This window comes from Leucoraja erinacea, chromosome 31, assembly GCF_028641065.1.
Source record: "Leucoraja erinacea ecotype New England chromosome 31, Leri_hhj_1, whole genome shotgun sequence".
In the NCBI taxonomy this organism is placed as follows: Eukaryota; Metazoa; Chordata; class Chondrichthyes; order Rajiformes; family Rajidae; genus Leucoraja; species Leucoraja erinaceus.
In genome coordinates, this window is record NC_073407.1 from 19,797,599 (window position 1) to 19,820,508 (window position 22,910).

The 22,910-nt window shown below is 40.7% G+C and overlaps 1 protein-coding gene across 2 annotated transcripts in view; it reads left to right on the forward strand.

The window, feature by feature from the left end:
* Positions 1-22,149, forward strand: part of abl1 (c-abl oncogene 1, non-receptor tyrosine kinase) — a 110,116-nt gene extending 87,967 nt beyond the window's left edge. For both annotated transcript variants that reach the window (XM_055660199.1, XM_055660200.1), the window contains exons 5-11: positions 652-736; positions 2,289-2,466; positions 5,612-5,796; positions 6,444-6,596; positions 9,136-9,225; positions 11,037-11,207; positions 12,220-22,149. In XM_055660199.1, coding sequence (XP_055516174.1) covers positions 652-736; positions 2,289-2,466; positions 5,612-5,796; positions 6,444-6,596; positions 9,136-9,225; positions 11,037-11,207; positions 12,220-13,970 — 2,613 coding nt within the window. In that variant the 3' untranslated portion in view covers positions 13,971-22,149. The remainder of the gene's footprint in view (positions 1-651; positions 737-2,288; positions 2,467-5,611; positions 5,797-6,443; positions 6,597-9,135; positions 9,226-11,036; positions 11,208-12,219) is intronic.
* Positions 22,150-22,910: the final 761 nt, after the last annotated feature.

Below are 22,910 nucleotides of genomic sequence, written 5' to 3' on the forward strand. Positions count from 1 at the left end.
TTGGTCACTGGAGTTGTGAGGCAGAGGTTATAGCCACTACAGTTTTAAAATTATGTATTCCAGCTTCATAAATTCAGTTTAGTTTATTGTCGCATGTACTGAGGTACAGTTGAAAACGTTTGATACGTGCTAACGATTGGGCCTATAAAGGGGAAAAATTGTTTAAAATTGAATGCAACATTGCTCCACGGCGATGAGTGGAAAGAGCAAGAAAATTAGTTTAGAATGTTCTTGGAAAGGCCCAACAGGTACACGACAGACAGTGTTGCCCCAGATCCTGAGGACAATTGAATACCGGAAAATTGAATTTAAATAATGTTGCTACTCTTAAAACTGCATCAGAAATCAACCTTATTGTCATCATGATGTATAACAAACTTCAACGTAACTTGTGCGTTTGAACATTTTCTTTTTTTTAATATCAAAAAAAGTCTTACCACATCCAGTTGACAAAAGTCAGAATGGAAAGTGAAGGTTTCTCCTTAAAGGGACCACTGGTCTTTCTGTGAATCACATGTAATGCCACAGTCTCTGCAACCAATGCACTTGAGCAGATCAGGGTTGCATCAATGCCCCAATTTTTTGTCTACTGCTGTACCTTTAGTTCCTCTGTACTTCAGGCCTGATATACAACTGTTTCCTTTCCCCCAGGAAGATACTATGGAAGTGGAAGAGTTCTTGAAAGAGGCTGCAGTTATGAAAGAAATTAAACATCCCACCCTCGTACAGCTGCTGGGTAAGTTTGCACAGATGAATCGATTTGCTGTACTGATAGATATCTTTGAGCACTCAAAGTTTCAGGAAGAAATATTATCTAATTGATTTTGCAGGTCTCTCACCTCTTCCACGGATTAATTAGAATATGGGAGGTAAAATAAAGAAAAAACAATGATGGAGTTTTAAAAGTAAATTATGTTTTCATTGACTGCTACTTGATTTTGGATTGCTTCTCTAGAAATGTAAGTGGGATAAGAGGAGTGGTTCAATTACCAAGGCACTTGAAAACCAAGTAATTGGTAAAGGTTGTGTAAGAAGCAACTGCAGATGCTGGTTTAAACCGAAGATTGACACAAAAAGCTGGAATAACTCAGTGAGACAGGCAGCATCTCTGGAGAGAAAGAATGGGTGACCTTTTGGGTCGAGACCCTTCTTCAGACTAAATCAGTAAAGGTTGATGGGGTTTTTTAAGTAAAATCATGTTTGAGTAATTTATTGGAGCTCTTTGAAGTAATACTATCTACTGTGAATAAAGAGGAACCAGTATTTGTACTTTCCACCATTTGCCACTTGATCATTTACCGTATCAAAGGTTATTATGGATAATGATAGCTTCTGGTATAGAACATAGTATGTTGGCAAGGATAAATTATTTTCTTGCTAATCAGACAGGATAAATGTATCTTTTTTGGGTTGGCAAGATGTAATGACTAGTGTGGCACAAGGATCAGATGTTGGGACTCACGTTTTGCCATCTTTATGAATAACTGAGATGAAGCAGCCAAAAGCACCGTTCATAAAGGTAGAGTTGGGGTTACATTGGATTGGCCGTTATCTTATTACACGATGGAGTAGATGCGAGGAAGCCAAATGGTCCAAGCTAGTTCATATGTTTATACTTTATTTATTACCAGATGCAGTTCGGGGCAATTGTATGGCGAAATTAAAAAAAAAAAATCATGTAATTCAAAGGTTTGGGAACATTGCTTTGGGAACATGTTAAAGGTATAAAGCGAGACAGGAGAAATATTTATAAAGTGTGTTTTTAATTAAAATTAAGTGCTAAAAGTATTCAGCAGGGCAGGAGAAAAAGCATTCAAGGTTTCATGCTGATTGCCCTTCATCAGAACAATATATTGTCATGGTTTTAATAGAGTTGGATAATAAATAATAGACATGTTGTTCAATCACCTTGTGTTTTCCCGTCTTCTCATTTTGAATACTCAAGAGAAAGTAACAAACAATTGTTCAAGATTTTTATTTGAAAATAACTGATAAGTCCATGTTCTGAAAAGGACTGTGGAATTTTGTTCTAAAATCACAGCCAACAAACCAGTGGGGGGTGTGGAACAGTTTGGTTGAAAACGTTGCGTTGTTGCAATTTCTTCAACACCCAAAATACCATTTTATAACAAAGTTGGGAAATGTGAATTCAATTGGAAGGAATACTCAAATACCTTTATGCATTTTTTTGAATTCAACTCTGTTGAGAAAACTTGTTGTAGTTGCATATAGTCTAGACTATTAGTTACAGATAAAAAATGAATGCGCTGTGTCCCTTTGCCCCAAAGGTGTATGTACTCGGGAGCCTCCATTTTACATCATCACGGAATTCATGACTCATGGAAACCTCCTTGATTACCTCCGTGATTGTAACAAAGAGGAGGTGAATGCGGTTGTGCTGCTATATATGGCAACTCAGATATCCTCTGCAATGGAGTATTTAGAGAAGAAAAATTTCATTCACAGGTAAGTCATCCTCGCATCAAAAGTAGAAATTTACATTCTTAATTTCGTCATATTTTGTGATTCACTCCTGCAAACTTTCACACTTAAGCTTAATTTTAAAGACCAATTATTTGCAGAATGGAGCACAGCATTGAGATCGTGCCTTGTGCAACAACTAATTTGAAATGTGAAGTGGGTGTTGACACCACTATTATTATTTAGCTAGAGGCACAGTGTGGCAAGTATTGATTCCGATTTGCATAAATTAAACTATGATGATAAAAACATTTAAATGGTGTAAATTTGAAATAAAACAAGCATCTGTGGAGAGAGCAAGCCTTAACATTGCATGTCCGAGAGACACAGGTGCTACTTGACCTGCTGAGATTTTTCAGCATTTTTTGTACTTAGTGAGCTTCAAAGAACATTCAGTTGAGGCATATTCCTTTGAGTGCCGAAAAAAGAACAAACAAATACAGAGTTGTGTGGATGCCCAAAAATTAAAAGCAGCTGCTTGTGGCAAGCATCAGGTTGTAAATATCAGTGAGAACCTAAGCTGATTACATTTGAATCAGAGGAGAAGTGAAAATTAAAATTGGAGGCAAAGAGAATTTATGAGAAAAGATCAGCTGGCAACATAAATGGGAATCCAAAAGTATTTGCTAAACACATATATAGTAAAATGGTGATAGTGCAATAGTGAAGGAATATATAATTCAGACAGTCAACATTAATATTTGGTAGCATGGTGGTAAGAGGAAAACTGGTTGAACTAGTGAAGTCATTGGGAATGAATGGGATGCACTCAGATTTTGAGGGAAATATTGGTGGGAAATTGCCAGGTCATTTATCTTAATCAAAGTTCTTTGAATATGAACCTGTTAGCTCTGGAGAAAAAAAGCTGAGGGAGATTTGAGAAAAGAATATCAATGTGGATAGATGTGAAAATGAGGATCCTGGACAGCGTAGATGGTGTGTGGTTATTATCCTTGACAGAGATTAGACCAGAGCTCCCAGGTACAAATACTAGGGAAGAGAATTATTAAGAAAGACGTGAGAACATTTTCAATGCATTGCCTGCAGTTGCACTGTGATCTTCAGTAGGAAATGAATAAATACAAAGTGAAGAAAAAATTAAATGTAGATCTAATTGACCAATTGTTCATCAGTCCAGCCATTCCAGGATTAGTCTAATAAATCTTTGTTGCATTCCCTTCCTGACAAAAACACCCTCGGATAGAGGCCAAAACTGCATACAACACTCTAGATGGGAACTTGCCCTGTCTCTGTACAGAAACAGCAAGATGCCTCTGCAAGAATAATTACACTTCTGAGTAGAAGAGTAATGAAGTCTGCCTTCCTAACTGCTTGCAGCACTAGTGATTGATTTCAGTGACTGACCCATGCAAAGACTCCCAAATTTATTGCACCACCTCTTTTCCCAATCTGTCACCATTTGGATAATCTGCTTATCTGTATTTGAATCAAAGTGGATGTACTCTTATCTTTGTTGTCTGCCTTTCAACTAACCATTCACCCAACTTACATAAATCACGTTGAAATCTCTCTGCTTTCTCCCCTTGGTGCTCTCCCCATCCAGGTTTTGTATCCTGTGCAAACTTGAAAAAGGTTACATTTAGTTCCCTGATCCAAGCTATTGATAAGAGGCTTTTCGATAGATGCCTGGAGATGGAGGGATATGGATCATGTGAAGGCAGATGAGATTGGTTTATCTTGGCATCATTTTTGGTACAGATATTGTGGGCTGAAGGGCCTGTTCTTGTGCTGTACTGTTTTATGATAAATATTCTGAATAACGGACCCTAAACACATAGAAACATAGAAATTAGGTGCAGGAGTAGGCCATTCGGCCCTTCGAGCCTGCACCGCCATTCAATATGATCATGGCTGATCATCCAACTCAGTATCCCGTACCTGCCTTCTCTCCATACCCTCTGATCCCCTTAGCCACAGTGGGCCACATCTAACTCCCTCTTAAATATAGCAAATGAACTGGCCTCGACTACCCTCTGCGGCAGAGAGTTCCAGAGATTCACCACTCTCTGTGTGAAAAAAGTTCTTCTCATCTCGGTTTTAAAGGATTTCCCCCTTATCCTTAAGCTGTGACCCCTTGTCCTGGACTTCCCCAACATCGGGAGCAATCTTCCTGCATCTAGCCTGTCCAACCCCTTAAGAATTTTGTAAGTTTCTATAAGATCCCCTCTCAATCTCCTAAATTCTAGAGAGTATAAACCAAGTCTATCCAGTCTTTCTTCATAAGACAGTCCTGACATCCCAGGAATCAGTCTGGTGAACCTTCTCTGTACTCCCTCTATGGCAATAATGTCCTTCCTCAGATTTGGAGACCAAAACTGCACGCAATACTCCAGGTGTGGTCTCTGCTGATCTCTGCAGCAACACTGATCTCTGCAGCATCCACGATCCACTGCCTGCAACCTGTTCATTCCCACTTCCTCCGTATGTGTCAACTAATTCTTAATCCATGTCATAATATTATTCCCAATCCAGTGAGCCTTAATTCTGCGTACACATCTTTTGTAACAAAAGCCTTGTGCAAGTCCATATATGCACAACCACTGGTGCTCCTTTATCTATTTTGCATGTTACATCACCACAAAAAACTAGTACATTTGTTAGGCATGATTTCCCTTCCATAAATTCATGCTGAAATATGAGAAAGTTTATTTTCCGAGCAGATAAACAATTAATCATAAAATGACTTGTGTGGTATTTATTATTTATGATGATTGGATTTTGATTTCATTTTTACAGTTATATTTAATTTCTATGCAGGTGATGGAATTATAATGTTAATGCAGGCATCCATGTGTCAAAAGTGTTTGACTATCTGTCTTTTGCTCTGTAGAATGTTTGACCTTTTTATACATTCACTAATGCACAATCTTTGCATCCTTCACAGATAAATGTCGGTTCTTGACAGACTGTTTTATATTGTTTAATTTGTGCCTGGAATTCTAATCATTCCATGAAACCTAATTGTTCTTTTGAAATTTCATCTAATAGTAATTGTTTCTTGGAAACATGTTTTCCCAGAAGTTTAATTATTCCTTGCCTGTTTTTGGCGATCTCATTATTCCTTGTTCTGTTTTCACTGATTCTAAGTGCCTATTGTATATTTTTCTAGGGATCTTGCCGCTAGGAACTGTCTTGTAGGGGAGAACCACTTGGTTAAAGTGGCGGATTTTGGGCTAAGCAGATTGATGACGGGAGACACATACACAGCACATGCTGGAGCTAAGTTTCCCATTAAATGGACTGCGCCAGAGAGCCTGGCCTACAACAAATTTTCAATCAAATCTGATGTGTGGGGTAAGTACACGTGTACAGATTTGGGAGAGGGCTGTTTTGAATAATAAATGTTGGTTTAGGAAAGATTCTATTTGAAAAATGTTATTTTGAGCCACCTGCTTTATTTCCCTGCCATTGACCATATTTACATTGAGTTTTCTAACATTGACTTCTGAATTAATTTTAAATGTCACCATTAGCAAGAAGTTAGTAGCTTTGTGTGTTTGTCAGTTAACCTTTAAAAGACACACTGGACAGGTAGTAAATGGATGGGAAAGGTTTGGATGGGATCTGGGCCAGAGCAGCCAAGTCAGACGTGTTTGGTTAGGTAACTTGCTCAGCATGAACACGTTGGCCTGTCTCTTTGCTGTTTGGCTCGATGATATTTCCCTCCTGTTTCCACATAGCCAAATCCCCCTGAATACCATCTTTAATCATTATTGATTTGGTAAAAATAATGAAGGATTATCTTTCTCTCATTTTCATTGTAAGTAGTTTTGAGTGTAATTTGTGTCGGGCTGCCACTATTCAGTGAGCATTTTCCAATGATTTGACCACTTCTTACACGATGCAAGGGTGCCTCATGATGCAAAACAGCAGCAATGAAAGTGATTCCTTTCCACAATGTGTATCGTTGTTAATATTACTTATTCGTACTTTATCTGCAGCTTTTGGTGTTCTTCTGTGGGAGATTGCAACTTATGGCATGTCCCCATACCCTGGAATTGACCTTTCACAGGTGTATGACCTATTGGAAAAGGATTACAGGATGGAGCGGCCTGAGGGCTGTCCAGAGAAGGTTTATGAATTGATGCGCGCATGTGAGTAGGAATTAATTCATTTAGACTCTGCATAATACACCAGCTCCTGACAAGCATTAGAGAAAGAGGGGGAACAAGTTATAACAAACACTGATGGTTCAGTCACATAATCAAATGGGTTGCTGTTTAATTGTCATATGTACCACCATCGGAACAGTGATATTTGTGCTCACAGTTGTATAACAGGCCTATAATACGCACAGGTAATGTATAATCAACCAAAACAAACAATAAATAAATACATTATTAAATTTGCTGAATAGATAAATTAATTTGGCCGTGTCTTAATTAGCAACATATATTGATTCTGAATCAAACGCAAGACAATCCAAGTGTCAATTTAGAGCACAATAACCAAGGTTGGAGACCCGTTCTGTACTCTGGGACATGCCTTCTTTGACATGGGGTAAAGCTCTGCCTATCCTCTTAAGATGGAAAAGATCCAAGTGATTAGTGTGTGTGAGAGGGCTTAACCAATATTTATTCTTTAATCAGCACTGTTAAACATTGATTTGCTGTACATAAAGTTGCTGCTATTTGTCTATGCTTCAGAAGTAATTATTGACAGAGCTATTGCAAACTCATCGTTGTGTTACAGTATCCAAACATATAATCACTATTGGACAATTTTTTTTAGAATTAATTAAAAAAAAAAAAAATGTTGCCAGATTATTTCCCTGGTTAGTCATGATCTGTAGAATGTAGTTCGGAATATCAATGGGTAAATCACCTGCAGTTTTATGAAAATCTTGCAGGACAATAGACAGCTGCATGGGCCCTGGTGACCATGCTAAATTGTTGGAAAAAGCAGTAGTGATTTGGATGAATAAAAGATAATTTGGAAGATTAATTTTCTAAAATATTTGATGCAGACTTGTGAATCCACTGGAGCTCATGGCCTGTAACTCCATCGTAACTGATGGGACTAAACTGAACAGGAACTGTTGACGTAAGAACCTGCAAGGTTGATAATAAAGGATGCCCACATCACAGCAACTGAAACTCTGCTCTCAGTTACAGATTTTAATACTATGTAGATAAATTAATGTGTATCATGCTTTAAATGGACCACTTCATTGAGAATATGCACCTTATTTGGCTCAAAAGGCCCATGACAGTATATTCCATTCACCCGCTGCACCTTCCCCATACTTGTGCCTTGCAAGAAATACCTTGCCTTCTCTTAAATGTGTCTCGTCTCTTCAATGATTTGGAGGCCTGAGCAATAGGAAGAGACTGGGCAGATGAATACAGGAGGTTGAAAGGTGAATTTATAAAGTTGTAAAAAAATCATAAGGGGAATAGATAGGATGAGTGCAGAGTCTGTAGTCCAGGCCAGGGGAATGCAGAACAACATGGAATAGGTTTAAAATGAGAAGGGAAAGATTTAATAGGAATCTGAGGGGCAATCTTTTCACACAGAGGGTGATGGATACAGTACCCTCCATAATGTTTTGGACAAAGACCCATCATTCATTTATTTGCCTCTGTACACAATTTGAGATTTGTAAAAGAAAAAATCACGTGGTTAAAGTGCGCATTGTCAGATTTTATTAAGTGCCATTTTTATACATTTTGGTTCCACCACATATAAATTAATACTCTTCAAGTACATTTCACAGATTGTTAAAAGCTGTTGTGGAATCACTATCCTTTACTGCATTCGAGATCTTAATATGCCCTCGTTGTGAAGAAGAAGTTTGCCATTTCTACCTCTACTGGTACTATTGAGAAATCTGGAGTAACCTCCTGTCTCCAAATCTGAGGAAGGACATTATTGCCTTCAGGGAGTGCAGAGACGGTTCCCCTAATTCTGGTGTGAGAAAGTCTTATGAAGAAAACTAGACCACTCTCTTTTATTATCTTAATCACAAAATTCTTAAGGGTTGGCTATTGCAGGAAGAATTCCCGATGGGGAAGTCCAGACAGGGGTCCAGCTTAAGTGGAGAGAACTTTTTTGAATCTCTTCTCTGTCAGAGGGCAGTTCTTGCCACTTCCTGGCTACATAGGTTAGTTAATCTTTTCTGTTGGAGGTTCTGATAGGATCAGGGGGGGGGTATGGAGAGAAGGCAGGTACGGGATACTGAGTTGGATGATCAGCCATGATCATATTGAATGGCCTGCAGGCTCGAAGGGCCGAATGGCCTCCTCCTGCACCTAATTTCTATGTTTCTATGTTTGTCCACTCTCTGCACATTGGTAACACCCCTTCACATAACTGAACCTGTTGAAAACTGTTCACCCTCGGGTAGGTGCTCACTGAAACTACCACTCTTTTTTTGTGGATATGAGAATTTCAGATGTGCTAGCACCTCTAGGAGTTAGCAATCTTTTTATGATATTGAATGATCCTACCTGAAACATTAACTCTCCACAGGTACACCTGACCTGTTGACTGTTTCCAGTATTTTTGTATATTTCAGATGTCTAGCATCTAGAGTTTATGATATTAATGCTAGTAAATCAGTGGGCATGCTGTTGGATGGAAATATTTTTTTCTTTTTTAACAAACTTATAACTGTGATACTTGTACTTTTAGGTTGGAAGTGGAACCCTGGAGATCGACCATCATTTGCAGATGTCCATCGAGCATTCGATACTATGTTTCAGGAGTCCAGCATTTCAGAAGGTGAGTGTTGGTTGTGCAGTACATACTAGGGCTCTTTGGCTGGCCCTGTATAAGCTATCAGGTGTCCTGAACCGCAAACAAAACCCACAGTTTTAAAGATGGATAAAAACCATATTTATCTATATTCACTTACACTATATTTATCTATTCATTTGCTGTAATAAATCATGTCTTTGGAACCAGGTCGGTATTTTTGAGAGACAATGAACCGCAGGTGATGGAATCTTGAACAAAACAGTGCCGCAGGAACTCAGCGAGTCAGGCAGCATCTGTGAAGGGAAAGGATAGGCGACATTTCACGTCAGGATGGTTCTTCAGAACTTTGAGTTAGCAAGGAAGTGCATGAGTTTTCACCAGAAGCCTCCAAGCCTGCAGCCAGTACTTGCGGGGATTCTGCCCGGTATATGCGTGGATGACCTGAGAGTTTGCCAGTATTTGCTGCACTAAACTTTTGTGGCTAATGAGCTGACTTCGTCATTGTAAGTTCAATTTTGTAGATGACATGTGGCATCAGCCTGTAGGTCAAATGTTAAAGCACTAAGTATCTTCCGCTGTTTTAATGAGTCTGTGGTAAATATCTGGATGTATACTGGTCGAAACAGTGAGCTGATTGCTGATCATATGGACATAGCCACCCAACTGGCAATAGATAATAGGTGTACGAGTAGGCCATTCGGCCCTTCGAGCCAGCACCGCCATTTAATGTGATCATTGCTGATCATCCACAATCAGTACCCCGTTCCTGCCTTCTCCCCATATCCCCTGACCGCTATTTTTAAGAGCCTGATCTAGCTCTCTCTTGAAAGCATCCAGAGAACCTGCCTCACCTGCCATCTGGGGCAGAGAATTCCACAGACTCACAACTCTCTGTGAGAAAAAGTGTTTCCTCGTCTACGTTCTAAATGGATTACTCCTTATTCTTAAACTGTGGCCCCTGGTTCTGGACTCCCCCAACATCGGGAACATGTTTCCTGCCTCTAACGTGTCCAAACCCTTAACAATCTTATGTTTCAATGAGATTCCCTCTCATCCTTCTGAATTCCAGAGTGTACAAGCCCAGCCGCTCCATTCTCTCAGCATATGACAGTCCCGCCATCCCGGGAATTAACCTTGTAAACCTACGCTGCACTCCCTCAATAGCATGAATGTCCTTCCTCAAATTAGGGGACCAAAACTGCACACAATACTCCAGGTGTGGTCTCACTCGGGCTCTGTACAACTGCAGAAGGACCTCTTTGCTCATATATTCGACTCTTGTTATAAAGGCCAACATGCCATTTGCTTTCTTCACTGCCTGCTGTACCTGCATGCTTCTTTTCATGGACTGATGAACAAGGACCTCCAGATCCCGTTGTACTTCCCCTTTTCCCAACTTAACGCCATTTAGATAGTAATCTGCCTTCCTGTTTTTGCTACCAAAGTGGATAACCTCACATTTATCCGCATTAAACTGCCTGACAAACTTCCACTGCAGGTCACCATCATTGGGCTTTTCAAAATAATTGTAAGTCTACAGGCTTGGGGAAGATTGAGTTTGCAATTTCTTTATGACTAAACACATTCACACAGTATTGGACATATGTTGACTTGGAGCTGATGGAGGCTCAGTGCCGTGTAGAGTGGACCAGACTGGGATTCTTTCCAACAGTCCGATCCGATAATCCGATAATTGCAGGTCATGCCAGGTTCAGGTTGAATGCTAATCTTGTACCCAACCTGTCCTCTATCCTCCTTCGTTCGTGTTCTGAATTCTTTGCTTGAAACAGTGTTGTCCAGCAATATAACGGTAATCTTTGTCATGTGCTTTGCAGAGGTTGAAAAGGAGCTCGGGAAGAAAGGGGGGAAATGCTGCGGCAGTAGTAAGCCACAAGCTCCAGAATTGCCGACAAAAACGCGCACCCTTCGCAGAACCACCGAGAACAAAGAACCAAGCGAGATCCAGGAGACGACCCATTCGATATTTAAAGCCACAAGTGAATTTGGTATGTTTCACATTGCACGAGGTGGGAGTAAGAAAGCAGGAAGTGGCGTGGAGGTTTGGAAGGTTGTTCATTGCAGGTGACCCCCACATAATAGCATTTGTGTAACAGAAATTCCCCCCGTGGGATTGTCACAAATCATTCCCTAAATCATTCCATGAAATTTATGTCGGGAGAAAAATCTAAATAAATACAGTTATTTTTCGACTCTCATTTTGTGATGTGCAGATGGTGTGGCTTTGTGTTTTTGCAAGAACACAACTGCTTATAAAGTGGGAGTCACCAACATGAGGAGTGATTCATTGCAGTGGGCCAACGTGAATTTGTAGCTGGACTGAGTGGATTAGGATTTGTTTCACAGCAGGCTCTTCAGCTCAATAATCATGTCAGATTTGCAAACAAATTTCCTTCTTCACCAACAACCCTCCACTACCGCACATACAGCGACCACAACGCATTATCCTTTTGCAGCGGTGATGCAACCAAGCCTTTAACAGACTTGTCCTTGCATTCTTTCAATTCTGTGGCATCTTAACTCCAACACATACATGCATTTCTCAGACCCCAACCCAAGTGCGTGTATGCTCATTGCACAAACCAGGCCCTCCCTCTTTCCCTGTCTCCAGTAATGTCCCAACCACAGCCTGCATGTTCATCAACAGCGATGACTTGCCACCCCACCACAAACCTCCACCCCCAGACATGCGTAACACTAATCAGCCTTTATTATTAAGACTGCTTTCCCAGTCACACTGTAAAGAGCAGAATTAGGCCATTTGGTCCATTGAGTCTGCTCTGCCATTCGATCATGACCGATCTAGTCTTCCCTCTTAACCCCATTCTCTTGCATTCTCACCATAACCTTTGATATATTCATGAACATCTTCATAGCACTGAAGGTAATCTGATCCAGGCGATAATTTGCTGGGACAATGAATAGCACTTGCTGGTCCAGGGAGTTGAGCCCTTGTGATGTGTTAGAATTACATGTACTTATGTTTGCCTCTGCCTCCAGATTCAGCGGACCATGAAATGGCCATTTCTCCAATGCTGCCACGGAGAGACAAAGACACAGATGGCACTTTGGACGATGATCGTTTACAGTCTTCCACCAAAGAGAAAGGCAAATCCAGTTCCATCTTCAGCTCTTTCATTAAGAAGAAGAAAAAGACTGCACCCACACCACCAAAGCGCAGTAGCTCGTTCCGCGATATGGACGGGCAGGTGGACAAGAAGGAAGCGGCAGAGGACATCAGCATAGTTGCTAAAGATACTAACAATGGAACTTGTGTGAACAGCATGATGCCTCCCGACACAATAGATCCTGGTAAATTTCAGCACTCGCTTAGCACTGGGCCACAAAGTACAAACAATGTAGCTGGAGGGGTTGCCAATGGCAGTTTCTTGGGAACAACGGGATTCTTTCTGCATTCGAGGAAGTCCAGTACATTAGCTGCAGGCAAACCAGTTGGGAATGAAGAGGAACTGCTCTCAAATTCAAAGCGCTTCTTGAGATCTTGCTCTGCATCATCGATGCCCCCTGGACACAAGGACATGGAGAGGAAAGCATTGACACTCCCTCGTGACCTCCAGTCTGCAGGGAAACTGTCCGATCCAGCCGGGATCTTAAGTGGCGACAGGAATGAGAAGCCAGCCTTGCCTCGAAAGAGGACAAATGAAACTAAAGTGGACATTGCTCCTCGGATAAACCAAACTGCACCATCTCGACTACCAAAAAAGACTGACGAGTTAAGTGATGATGTTTTTAATAATCTGGAGTCCAGTCCGAGCTCGAGCCCACCGTCATCCACTCCAAAGATCGTCCGAAGGCAACCCACAGTCGTTACATCAATCAGTCTCGTCCCTAAGGACAAGGATGACGGTGGGAAGACTTGTGCCTTAACTTCTGCTTCCCAACCGGACCATATCTCCTCTAGTGTTGCTGCTTGCACATCCAAACACAGCTCCACGTCAATCCTGGGCGGGGTGAAGCTGCTGAACGAAGATTCCAAGGTACGAAGGTTCAGGCAGCCTCCCGACCAGCTCCTGTCGGCCCCCGTAAGAGACCGGGGTAAATTGCAGAAATCCAAGCCAGCTCCTCCTCCGCCACCAGGCGTGAAATCTGTTCGACCGTCTCGAAGCCCGACCCACGAGACAACGGGCGAGACTTCTGTGGGCATCAAGCTCAAGCAGTCCACCCAGGCTGCAGACGCTGTGAACAGTGATGCTTCGAAGCCCAGTCACCCTGGGGACGTGGCGAAAAGACCTGCCCTCCATTCGGTAGCAAAGTCACAATCATCCACGAAGGCATCGACCCCCAACTCAACCACATCCTCACTCTCTGCACAGTCTGCCCTAGCAAGCCCCAGTGGTGACCAGCAGTCCTCAGCAACCACAGCCTTCATCCCACTCATCTCCACCAGAGTGTCCTTACGCAAGACACGACAGCAGCCGGAGAGGATCACCAGTGCCAACATTACCAAGGACACCGTTTTACAGAGCACCGAGGCGTTGCGGGTCGCCATTGGAAAAAACTCTGAGCAGATGGCCAGCCACAGTGCGGTGCTGGAGGCGGGCAAGAATCTATACACCTTCTGCGTCAGCTACGTTGACTCCATCCAGCAAATGCGCAATAAGTTTGCCTTTCGGGAGGCCATCAACAAGCTGGAGTGCAACTTACGGCAGTTACAGATCTGCTCAGCCAGTCAGGACTTCACAAAACTGCTCTCATCTGTGAAAGAAATCAGTGACATTGTCCAGAGGTAGCAAAGGCTCAGGGGGTGCGGGTGCCAGGGGAAAAAAGTATATTGTCAAAAAGCTGCTCCCAGACTCCAAAACAGTGTGATAGAATCAGGGGAAAGACTTGAATTTGGCTGACTGCCAGGAGTGTACGTGGAAGCATGGCTTTCATTGCTTGGTAGCCCTGTTAGTTCCCCATGTTTGCTTCAGTTTCCTCTTGTCAGAGTTTTGTTATTGCATTGTATTTTGTAACGCAGAAACAAGAGTCAGCCCACCGGATCTGTGCCAGTGTTTACACTGCACACAAGCCCTTTCTGCATCTTGGCCATTTACATTTACATCTATTCATTCCTCACTCGTGCTTATTCACATCAGTTAGGTCTGAAGGAATTGCTGATTCCTTGATGCAGAGTGTAAACTCTGAGAAGCCACTGTGGTCATTTGCCTGTTTATGATTTGAGGTTTGTGAACTGTTAATTAAGCCCCCTGTCTTTGGTGTGATGCAGTTCCCGCACTGAATCAACTGCATTAATTTCACCTTGAAGCACAAGTTCCACTTGGGAGCAGCTGTGATCATTAGGATGACGTGCCAGCACTGCTCCCTCTTCCTTAAAAAACTCGTTTTTCACTTGTTCAAGGCCTTTCATAATTATCATTGGAAAATGTATTCCTCATGATTAAATTAGTCATTAGAAACATTGGCATGCTTATGCACCTCGCATCTTTTGCCATTCACCACCCGGCTGTCTGGAATATGTCTGACTTCATTCTCATTCCATTACCCACTCTCTCCCTTGACTCTGTCCCAATTAAACATTTCCTTACAGCGTTCCAAATAGATCATTGTGGATCTGCCTTTCTTATCCTGATAGTTATAATGTCAATATGATAGGATATAAAATCAGGAATAAAAACTAAGCCATGCCAGGAGTTTCTCAATAGTTTACCTCCATTACTGATACACTGCAGTGTGAAGGCTTTGGAAATGGAGGCTAGTGGAAAGTTGGGGCAGGGGACTAACTAAAGTATAGGTCCATGCAAACTATTGAGCTGCAGATATTGGTTGATTTTATCCCATTAATTGGAAGTAACTGGTTTGGAAGTCTCCTGGCAGTTCTTTCATATATATATTTAGAAACTGGGCAATAAAAATCAAACTAATTCTGCAAATATGCCGTATATTTACCCCTCGATCAACTTAATTGAAACAATTCTGAATGACTACGGCATCATTAAATCGCGTGAGTTACTGGGTTGGAGAAAGGACAGGACTCGTAGTAAACAAATTTGCACTGAAAGTGATTTCCATTTAAGAAGCAGCTCATGGCAAACTATATTCTCCCATCGGAATAAGGCATCTTACCCAGAGAAATGAGTGGAGGATCATTGCATAGACATTATCTGCGTGACATTGATCTCAGTCACTAAACAGTAATGAAGGACCACAAGCTTCATTGAGTGGGAATTATGCAGTTGTTATCTCTGTTTAAATAGTGTTAGCACCCGACGCAGCTGTACTGGTCATCTGCCTACAATCTCATTGAGGGATTTGGCCACATTTTCTGCAATGCAAAATGACACAGTTAACAGCCGTGTGCAAAACAATGTCCTGAGGATTTGAAGGGTGTAATACAAATGCAAGGTCTTCTACAACAAAAACGCTCGCTATTTCTCTCAACCTTTTTAGTGCAGTGCGTATGATTAATTAATCACTGCATTAATTTAAAATGGGTCCAAGGGAAATTAACAGAGCCTAATCGCCATTGAAGATTATATATTCCTTGCCAAATCAATATTACTGACATTCAGCAATGTGAGTGTAATGGATATTTTAATCAATGTCAAAATTGGTTCTGAGAACCAATAAGTAACATTAACTTTGGTGACTGAAGCAAACATGGGGACATGGCCCATCATTCGATATTTACATTTTGTCTCAGTCCTGCTAAAACTGAGATCTATTCACAGGGCTTGAATGCAATATTTCTCATAAGTGGTAACGTTTTATGTGTTCTCTTCTGCAATTAAAATTGCTACCAGCAGTAAATGTATTTTTCCAATCACTAAACTCACTCAAGCAAACTAAGTCAAGTCATTTGAAACAAATGGAACACTTTGACTTAGCGTGTGAATTTCACCAACCAGAGCCTTTCTAATGAATGCAGAACTTGCCCGTAAAAATTGAAAAATGTGTAAGTATTTTGTTAATTGCTGGGTTGAGTCAAGACCTTTGATCGAGGCCGCTCGCTGATAATCTCATTCCTGGTGACAGTGTGAACTCACAGTTTAATGAGTTTGTTTTGGGGTTGGGATAAGGTGGGGGATGAGCTGGGTGTGCCAGTGGTTAGGGGAAGAAAATTCTGTTTTAATTTGATGGCATCACACAGACGCAGCCTGTAATAAAGCTGGTCAAGTGTATGCTATATACTGCTTCGGGGGCAGTCGTCTTTTGTCATAGCTGGCTTAGCATATGTGACACTTCTCACTGAATCATTAAGGGCTTGGAAAAGAGACCCGTAGAAGCACAATGTGAAATATCAAGATGGTCTAGATGTGAAGTTTATCTTTACACTTTAGTTTTATTAAGTATTGCCTTAACTTCCTCCGTACAGCAGTTAAAGATTGATTCAGCCAAACATGTTTTTCAAAGTTTGTTATCCAGTTGTGTAATGACTTCAGCATCCACCAAACTCTTCAACTATAAAGTTATTTTTTTGTTGGTTCTTAGAATGAGATTTATTTGTATTATCATTGTAGAACTGCACTGCGTCAAAATCTGGAGAAGGAAGGCTAAATGTGGCACATCAGAGTCAAAACTGTATGTTCATCTGAAAGTTTGCCTCTTTATTTTAATTCCACTTAATGATCTGAAAAGACTTGAAAAGTAATCGAATACTTGTATATTTTCAATGCTGAGGTCTAGCTTCATTGCTAAGGCTCCTGTATAAACAGTTTGGAACTGTTCACTATTATCTTGTGATTCCCTCATCACAGTGATGATCACTGAAGATTTACTAGTCTCCGAAATAACCAGTCGGGAACACCTGATTCTCCTGAGACTGGTTGGATTTCCAAAGCTGCTTTATTTTCATTCTGTACGCTGTAGCAGTATTTGTTATGTACAAAGAGATTTTCAGTTTCCAAATACAATGTAACAGGGAAGAAGGCACAATGTTGGCGAGTACAGACTCTGTTCTTTCACCCCTCCAAACAATACTACAAATGCTCTTAAGTTAAACAATTTACAATTGTTTTGATGGCTCCCCTCAGCATCGGAATTGGAGATTTGATTGCAAGCATAATATCAGCGTACATGAATGTTTTAAAAATATGCCACCAACTTCTTGTGCATGGATTTGCATGGACACCAGTAATATCCTTATTGTAAACCTATGTCAGATTGTTTTTTAAAAGATCATCACAAAATTATTACCAGGAAGCAGATTATAGAATTAATTTGTCCACTTGTCCACTGTGTCTGGATTTGAACTGTTAGGAACAAGAATTGGCTATTCATCATCTATCCATTTGTTTCTGTTTTGGTTTATCCATGCTTCAACACCTTTTATCCATGAACTCTCACTCAACAAAAATCTATTTAATTTAGTCTTAAATTGCAGTTGCCCTTCTTTCCCCAGGATCCAAAACATTTGCAGGGTTGGACCACAAGACCTCTCAACTTTGCATGAAAACTTTGCTTCAATTTCCTCAATTGTTACAGATTCTCCTCCAATTGTTGATTTATTAAACCTCTTTATAATTTTAAACTCCAGTGTTCAAGACCGCCTTCAATATTCTAACTCAAAATTATATATTTTATGAAACTTGTCCCACAAAATGATTCCATAAAACCTATTGTAATTTAGGCGAAAATAAGCTTTCAAAGGTTTATGCTGCGATGCTAAACCCAGAATAGCATGTGTTTGCACAGTGTTTATGAGGAATTCAGACTGGTTAGAAATCCATATCACAGGTATTTTAATCTATCTTGAGGTTTATTTTGCTTAGTTATTAGCTGGTACCATCTATCAGGACCAGAATGGCAGAATAATGAGTGTTGGTGTTCTTGGTCATTGCATCTGATTTTAGAAACCTAGCACTGTACAACCACAAGATGGACAGTTAAAATATCTAATTGGTAACAATTGATAATCTATCAGCACCAATAAGATACTTCCCCTTGCACCTTATTTCCAAAAATCTTGTCCTTTTATTAACTCTGGTTACGTCATTCATTCATTCACTCACCAGGGTTCTTTTTTGCCTGCCTACACGTCCCTCTATTCTAAATTCACTCTTGTCCCATATCTCCTCCACACCCCCAACTCCTAAAGATCACTCCATCATAGTCTCCTCTCACCATTTGATATCTGATGTATCATTGTTCCTCAGCAATCTGCTCCATGTTCAATCCTTTGCCCAGCCCCTTCCACACCACACCGTACTTACCACCCTCACACTGCACCCAGCCTGTACCCTCATTATACTTTTCTATCTATGTTTTACATTTTGACCTTAGAATGCAGAAGTTGGATAACTAGTGGGGGGGAGGGAACAGAATGTATTAACTGGTTTTGTTTTGCCAGGATAGAGTATGGAAACTATTTCAAATCAGAGAATTGGAGAAGCAAAGATAATCTACCACCCTGCTTCATTTCATCATAACTTTAACTTCCTTCCTGCCTGTTTATCTAACCTTCCCCTAAAAGTATCAATCCTCTCTTCTAACTCTAGCCCAATCTGTTCCAATCTCTCCCCTGTGTTTTTAAACAGGCGCGAGCGACTCAGTTAAGTCGAACTTTCAGGGAGAGCCATTACGTTCTGATGTTGCCTCTTGATTGTGTGCTTGAAGTCTGGGATTCCGGATGTTTGGGACCAAGCACGTACACTCGCAATTTCCTATCGGAATGTAGTCAGACCTATTATATGCAGAGGTGGTTATATGACCTTTTAAAATAACATGATTAAAGTCTGGTTCGTTCCATTATTTCTCCCTGGTGTCAAGTGCCACCATCGCGAGGTAGATAAATTGATTACCTGTTGACTGTTAACAAAAGGAGGGTTTTTTTTATTTTTTAGGATGAAACAGAAAATCAAGACTATCTGGAAACACTTAACTGGTGGGTTGCTTGTGACTTTGCTCAGGGTTGGTGGAGCTTTGCTTTAGATTTTAGAGATACAGTGTGGAAATGGGGCCTTTGGCCCACCGAGTCGGCACCAACCCACGATCGCCTCCTGCACTAGCACTATCCTACACACCAGGGATAATTTACACTTCACAGAAGCAAATTAATCTACAAACCTATACATTTGTTGTCTTTGGAGTGTGGGAGAAAACCAGAGCACCCAGGGAAAACCCAAGCAGTCACAGGGAGAATGTAAAAAAGACAGTAGACAGCACCCGTAGGTAGGATTGAACCCAGGTGTCTGGCGCTGTGAGGCCGCAACTCTACCGCTGCACCACTGTTGTGTATTTCAGGGTGATACGTGGTGTACTGTGTATCCTGCAGTAAATATATAACTAGCTGACTATTGGAAAGATCGCAAGTTTAATTCAGTATAGGACAGACTGTTGGAGACTAATTGTGCTTGAGAAGGATTAGAAAAATGACGTTGCAAGGCTACTGTGAGCTAGACCGTGAGATCATAATGATGAGGTTAGTTGGGCCCTCCAATAGCTGCAGAAATTAAAGGATCAGACCAAAACGTTGTCAGCTTTTTGTGTCCACATTACTGTCTATATCTCTCGTTTCCCTTATGCCTAACCAGTCTGAAGAAGGGTATCGATCCAAAACATCATCCATTCCTTCTCTCCAGAGATGCTGCCTGCTCTGTTGAGTTACTCCAGCTTTTCGTGTCTAACTTCGGTTTAAACCAGCATCTGCAGTGCCTTCTTGCATAAAATGTTGCTTGGTTCTCAGCCATGGTGTAGCCCAGCCTGTCAATTACTGGAGACAGCCTCATGATTTTGTTTCAACCTCTGGCGTCCAGATTATGTTCCCGCCCTTTGCAGTCGGTCACGCTATAATCCGATTTTAAAAAACAATGCCAAACACAATATTACCTGTTAATGGAGGCTAAAAAACAAGTTACCAGCTAATCACTTGTTTTAAAAGCAGTGGATGGATATATATTTGATAGAGGTGACATGCCAATAAACCAAAGGCACATTTGAGCACATAGTTATGAATTTGCTCAGTTTATGGTTAATATTAGTCACGTAACAAGGAAACAGGCTCTCGGCCCCAACTCATTCATACCGACCAAGATGCCGTCAAATTTAGTCCCATTTGGCCCATATTCCTCTAAACCTTTGCTGTCCATATAACAGTCCAAATGTCTATTTTATTGTTAAATAGGTGCACATAATTGCAATTTAGTTTGTGATATAAAACGTTGGTCCAGCAGTTGCACTGGAAGAAATTCCCTGCCAGAGACCAGTTGAAGTGTTAAAACACCTGCTTGATTATTTACAACCAAGATTCCTCATTATGATCAGTTTTCCCCATTTCTGTTTCCCACCCTCCCCCCACATAAAGAAAAACTCATTCATGATTGGAGTTTTCAGAGTGATTCTAGTTTTCTATCCTGACTATTTGTGTGTAGTTGTTATTCTAATAACGTTATGCAAAAACATGGCTACATTTCAAAATACTATGCAATTAAAAAAAAACATAAAAAAGCACTTGAAATGAAATTACGGTGTTTTGTAAAGGGAGGGTAGGAAGGGTGTGATCTGGAATAATTCCCTTTATCCTGTCCTAAAAAGCCTATGTTAGAACGAGGTTGTTTTTTGTGGGAGCTGTTGAATGGGCTTGGAACCTTGTAGCTTGAAACGGAGGAAGACATTGAGTCTGTTGTGATGAAGATTCAAGAAGGGAATTTAAAATAATAAAGCAGGTTGATGTTGCCACAAAATTAATCCAGTGTCCTTCCAGCAGTTTATCGTTTGCAGTCATGGCTGTGAGTTATCCTCTGCACCTAATATAATACAGGTCGCGCTGTGTGTGCTGACCAGAATATGGTGGGTGTGTATGGTGAGCACATTATTTATTTATTTATTTGTCTCAGGTTTTATGTTTTTAATTTTTCCCTGGCCTCCTCTTCCCATTGTCACTCACTTGTACACATCTGTCAGTCTAATGAGCTCCAGGCATTCAGACACCCTAACCTGGTGACTGACGTTTTAGAGATAAATATCCCCCAAAGAATAACATGTCCTTAAACAAATCCTTTTGAGATGGTATCAGTTGACCAATGTAGGCAATCTCAGTCCCAGCTTCCTATATCAGTGTCTTTTCCAGAAATAACCCTTTTTTTTTTTTAAATGAGTACTGTGGGACATCCAATGGGTGTAGGCGTCAGCTTAAGTGAGGAGATGTTTGGCAGTATCATTCTTCAATAGGGTGCCGTACAAAAGTGTGGCTCCAACTCCCTCTTCAAAACTTTAGTCTCAAATCATTCGCCCTTCCTGACATGTGTTTTTCTTATCCTCCATGCTTGCAGTCTGGAAACAGCAAATAAATTATTGATCCTTCTTTAGAAATAAATAATTCCAATATCAAGTGCAACAAGCAGCTGCTACCTGTGCTCAGCATGATTTAAATTCTGCCAATTCTGAAACCGTTGTTTGACATGAATTTGAAATTGTTTACTGTTCATCCAATACCCAATGTAAAGACACGCAGTAACAATTGAGTCCTGATTGTTAATGTGGCCAGACACTGGCTCCTGGGCCAGTGGACACACACTGTCTTATACATATTGTGAGGCAGACCTTTTTTTCAAAACTTGCTCAGAACACACTTTGGAATTAACCCCTCAAAATAAAACCTCTCTGCAATATGATTGTGCGTTCGGTATTATTTTCATTCGCATTGGTTCAAATTTACAGTTTTAAAGACATTTTCAGTATTAGTATCATGTTCTGACCTCTTATCACTCTAGGCCTTACTGTGAGTTGGAAACGAAAATAAAAATCGCACGCAAGTTGCCTTTTGTTAAGAACAGAATCTATTCTTTTTTGCCAGGGTACCGTTTTATTTTATTTGGACAACATAATGTGCCACTATTACCATTGATTTTTCTCTATTACCAGCAATGTGTTGGGTGATTAATGTATTCCTTGTATGTGTAAGTGTCTTTTTGTATCTGTAACATCTATGGTGCAATTTTAATTTCTGGTCAAATACAGTTTGTTTATGTACATGATTGATGGTTTTTTACTTATTCAAAATGAAACACTCAAGTGATACACGCCTCTCCAGCTGATCGCCATTGCATAATGAACATCTGGTTCCTCAGAGAATCTGAAGAATGGTCTCGACCCGAAACGTCACCCATTCATTCTCTTCAGGGATGCTGCCTATCTTGTTCAGTTACTCCAGCATATTGTGTCTTATCCTCAGAGACCTATTGGCTGGTTGAGTCTCAGCCAGGGTTCAATGAGTAGCTCTCTTGAGTCAAAGCTGCTCATGTTTTGCTGAAGAAACCAATGCAAATGATCTCAGTCTTTGTACTGAGTGGTATAGTACACTAACCAGGTTAGACGTGTCATCTTAGATGGATGGAAACTACTGCATTACACTATTTTGAAGAAACTTACTGTCACTAAAAACAGTGATTGCATTTACAGTATTTGAATGGCCTGCGGGTGGTAAAGCATCCCATACAAAAACAAATTGTCCTCTCTTGCCATTCTTGAGTTAAAATGTATTACTTGGAATTGAAGCTAATGGACTGTTACAAACAGAGCAGGTAACTCAATCTCTGTGCTACCATTTTTGATCAGTAAATCGGAGCCAAAGAAAGTAAAGGATATTGTCCGCCACTTCAGTGACTGTTCAAAAAATAAATCAAACGTAATCAGGTAATATTCTAAACTACTCTGATCAACATAAAATTTCAAAGTCAGTCTTTCCCCAATTAGGAACTTTTTTTCCCCAACAACATAGAAACATAGAAATT